The sequence below is a fragment of the Coregonus clupeaformis genome, unplaced genomic scaffold, assembly GCF_020615455.1.
Source record: "Coregonus clupeaformis isolate EN_2021a unplaced genomic scaffold, ASM2061545v1 scaf0801, whole genome shotgun sequence".
In the NCBI taxonomy this organism is placed as follows: Eukaryota; Metazoa; Chordata; class Actinopteri; order Salmoniformes; family Salmonidae; genus Coregonus; species Coregonus clupeaformis.
In genome coordinates, this window is record NW_025534256.1 from 236,280 (window position 1) to 240,973 (window position 4,694).

Consider the following 4,694-nt stretch of genomic DNA (forward strand, 5'->3'; position numbering starts at 1 on the left):
TGGCTGCTCTATCAGATTATCCATTATATTGACCAGGTACTATAGTGGCTGCTCTATCAGATTATCCATTATATTGGCCAGGTACTATAGTGGCTGCTCTATCAGATTATCCATTATATTGGCCAGGTACTATAGTGGCTGCTCTCAGATTATCCATTATATTGGCCAGGTACTATAGTGGCTGCTCTATCAGATTATCCATTATATTGGCCAGGTACTATAGTGGCTGCTCTCAGATTATCCATTATATTGACCAGGTACTATAGTGGCTGCTCTATCAGATTATCCATTATATTGACCAGGTACTATAGTGGCTGCTCTCAGATTATCCATTATATTGACCAGGTACTATAGTGGCTGCTCTATCAGATTATCCATTATATTGACCAGGTACTATAGTGGCTGCTCTCAGATTATCCATTATATTGACCAGGTACTATAGTGGCTGCTCTATCAGATTATCCATTATATTGACCAGGTACTCTAGTGGTTTAATAATCTGATAGACCAGCCACCATAGTACCTTGTCAATATAATGCAACCAGGTAGACTAGCTGTTGTTATGGAGTCAGCTAATGGGGATCCAACCAGGTAGACTAGCTGTTGTTATGGAGTCAGCTAATGGGGATCCAACCAGGTAGACTAGCTGGTTGTACTCCTGAGTGGCGCAGTGGTCTAAGGCACTGCATCGCAGTGCTAACTGTGCCACTAGAGATCCTGGTTCGAATCCAGGCTCTGTCGCCGCAGGCCGCGACCGGGAGACTCATGGGCGGCGCACAATTGGCCCAGCGTCGTCCAGGGTAGGGGAGGGAATGGCCGGCAGGGATGTAGCTCAGTTGATAGAGCATGGCGTTTGCAACGCCAGGGTTGTGGGTTTGATTCCCACGGGGGGCCAGTATAAAAAAAATATGCAATCACTAACTGTAAGTCGCTCTGGATAAGAGCGTCTGCTAAATGACTAAAATGTAAATGTAAAAATGTTATGGAGTCAGCTAATGGGGATCCAACCAGGTAGACTAGCTGTTGTTATGGAGTCAGCTAATGGGGATCCAACCAGGTAGACTAGCTGTTGTTATGGAGTCAGCTAATGGGGATCCAACCAGGGAGACTAGCTGTTGTTATGGAGTCAGCTAATGGGGATCCAACCAGGTAGACTAGCTGTTGTTATGGAGTCGGCTAATGGGGATCCAACCAGGTAGACTAGCTGTTGTTATGGAGTCAGCTAATGGGGATCCAACCAGGTAGACTAGCTGTTGTTATGGAGTCAGCTAATGGGGATCCAACCAGGTAGACTAGCTGTTGTTATGGAGTCAGCTAATGGGGATCCAACCAGGTAGACTAGCTGTTGTTATGGAGTCAGCTAATGGGGATCCAACCAGGTAGACTAGCTGTTGTTATGGAGTCAGCTAATGGGGATCCAACCAGGTAGTCTAGCTGTTGTTATGGAGTCAGCTAATCGGGATCCAAATCAAATTAATAACATATTGGACTGTGCATGTTTAAATGCAACATGAAGTCTCTGTTTGAACTTTGACCACAGACAGTAAAAGTGTTGTCATTGTTAATGTTTGGAAATATTGACTGTTCTGTTATTTCTTAGTGTAGCTAAGTGAGCTGTGACTCGAAAATGAGTCTCTCTGGGGAGAGAGAGGAGGGGACCACTGCCTCTAAAATGAGTCTCTCTGGGGAGAGAGAGGAGGGGACCACTGACTCTAAAATGAGTCTCTCTGGGGAGAGAGAGGAGGGGACCGCTGCCTCTAAAATGAGTCTCTCTGGGGAGAGAGAGGAGGGGACCACTGCCTCTAAAATGAGTCTCTCTGGGGAGAGAGAGGAGGGGGCCACTGCCTCTAAAATGAGTCTCTCTGGGGAGAGAGAGGAGGAGACCACTGCCTCTAAAATGACTCAAGACACCAGTTCTAAGAGGTAAGTGATGTAAAATATACAGTTCTCTTAAATATATAAAACTAAAGGGAAAGGTTTTCCCAAATTACATAAAATGTAGGTCTACATCATTAATTTAAAAGTCCCCAAATCGATTTACCAATTGCAGACTGTAGCTTTATAAAGAAACATTAGGACTTCTATGAGTTCAGCTATACAGTTGTTGAAATGATGTAGATGAGGTACTGATGAGATATTGATGAGGTGATCTATCTCCCTGTTTTGTTCAGTGTCCAGAAGCCCAGAGCAGAGTCACCTGTCCCCAGCCTGCTATCAATGAAGAGTGATCAGCCACCTGCTTTCAGCCAGGAACCATTACCAGATGACAATAAGGAAGTGGAGAGTTTGGACAGTGAGGATGCATTAAAGATCACACACAACCTTCTGGACAGAAGAAGTAAGACTGTGTTTCATACAATATTACAAAGAACGGGACAAAGGCCCCTCTAACACACACACACACACACACACACACACACACACACACACACACACACACACACACACACACACACACACACACATGAACTTATGAGTCCCAACTCTCATTGTTTTCCTACAGGTCAAACTCTTCTGACAGTCCAACAAGACATTAAGGCTAAACTGAAACACAAGTATCAACACATATCTGAAGGAATTGGACACCATGGAAGTCTGTTAAAGGACGTCTACACAGAGCTCTACATCACAGAGGGTGGAAGTGGAGGGGTCAATTATGAACATGAGGTGAGACAGATAGAGATGGCATCCAAGAAACAAACCACACAAGAGACACCAATCAAATGCAACGACATCTTCAAGCCTTTACCTGGACAAGACAAACCTATCAGAACTGTGCTTACAAAAGGAATCGCTGGCATTGGAAAAACAGTCTCTGTGCAGAAGGTCATCCTTGACTGGGCAGAGGGAAAAGCAAATCAGGACGTTCATTTCATGTTTCCTCTTCCTTTCCGTGATCTGAACCTGAAAAAGGACCAATACAGTCTGATGCAACTTCTTTCCCACTACTTCTCAGAGCTGAAAGAGATTGACAGCATTGAAGATGCTGAAACCAAAACTGTTTTCATTTTTGATGGTCTGGATGAGTGTCGACTTCCTCTAGACTTCAAAAACAACGAGAAGTGCTGTGATGTCACGAAGCCAACCTCGGTGGACGTGCTGCTGACAAACCTCATCAAGGGGAATCTGCTTCCCTCTGCTCTCCTCTGGATAACCTCACGGCCTGCAGCAGCCAATCAGATCCCACCTGAGTGTGTTGACCAGGTGACAGAGGTACGAGGGTTCAATGATCCACAGAAGGAGGAGTACTTCAGGAAGAAAATCACAGATCAGAATCTGGCCAATGAAATCATCAAACACATGAAGACATCAAGGAGCCTCCACATCATGTGCCACATGCCAGTCTTCTGTTGGATATCAGCCACTGTCCTTGAGATGATGCTGAAAGAGGCAGAGAAGGATGAAGTCCCCAAAACTCTGACCCAGATGTTCACACACTTCACGCTCATCCAAATCATTGTGAAGAACAAGAAGTACAACAAAGCCACAGAGACAAACCCCAAGGAACTGTCTCAGTCAGACAAAGAGATGATCCTGAAACTGGCAAAGCTGGCTTTCCAACAGCTGCAGAAGGGCAACCTGATCTTCTATGAGGAGGACCTGAGAGAGTGTGGCCTTGATGTCACAGAGGCATCAGAGTACTCAGCATTGTGTACAGAGATCTTTAAAGAAGAATCTGGGCTGTACCAAGACAAGGTCTACAGCTTTGTGCATCTGAGCATTCAGGAGTTTCTAGCAGCAGTGCATGCTTCAGAATCATGTCTGGACAAGAAGGAAAATGTTTTTTCCCCCAAAGCAGTCACTAGTGGTTATGATGACTACGATGAAGATGAGGAGAAGGATGATGATGACGAGGAGAAGAATGATGATGAAGATGATGACTATGATGAAGCAGCCACTCCATACCTACTCCAAAATGTCATCACACAACAGTACAGAGACAAGAAGTCAGACCCGTTGTATGACTTAAACAGGAGAGCAGTGGACCAGGCCTTGAAGAGTGAGAATGGACACCTGGACCTGTTCCTCCGCTTCCTTCTGGGTCTCTCACTGGAGTCCAATCAGAATCTGTTACGAGGCCTTCTGACACAGACAGGAAGTACAACACAGAGCAATGAGGAAACAGTTGAGAGAACAGTCAGGTACCTTTCAGACAAGATCAAATGGGAATCCTCACCAGAAAGGATCATCAACTTGTTCCACTGTCTGAATGAACTTGGTGCCAACTCTCTAGTTGAAGAAATGCAAACCTCCCTGCGATCAGGAACTCTTTCAGAAACAGAGCTAGAACCTCAACAATGTTCAGCCCTGGCCTACCTGTTACTGATGTCAGAGGAGGTGCTGGAGGAGTTTGACCTGAAGACATACACCACATCAGAGGAAGGTTATCAGAGGTTGCTGCCGGTAGTGAAAACCTGCAAGAGAGCACTGTAAGTTCTGCTATTGAGTTGATGTATACAGTATCATTATTCTGAAGGATTTGTATATCTAACAGATGATCTCCTCTCTCCAGACTGGATCGCTGTGACCTCACATATACATCCTGTGAGACTCTGGCTTCAGCTCTGCAGACACCAAACTCCCCCCTGAGAGAACTGGACCTCAGCTACAATGACCTGGGAGACAGTGGAGTGGAGCTGCTCTGTGTTGGACTAACCAGTGCACTCTGCAACATACAGACACTAGTGTGAGTT

At 45.4% G+C, this 4,694-nt stretch overlaps 1 protein-coding gene across 1 annotated transcript; it reads left to right on the forward strand.

Annotated features, from left to right (window-relative positions):
- The first annotated feature begins 1,839 nt into the window (after positions 1-1,839).
- LOC121565677 (protein NLRC3-like) lies at positions 1,840-3,374 on the forward strand. The gene is made up of 4 exons (XM_041876189.2): positions 1,840-1,923; positions 2,172-2,338; positions 2,504-3,173; positions 3,362-3,374. Exons 1-4 carry the CDS (start codon positions 1,853-1,855, stop codon positions 3,372-3,374), a joined length of 921 nt encoding a protein of 306 aa, XP_041732123.2. The 5' UTR covers positions 1,840-1,852.
- Positions 3,375-4,694: the final 1,320 nt, after the last annotated feature.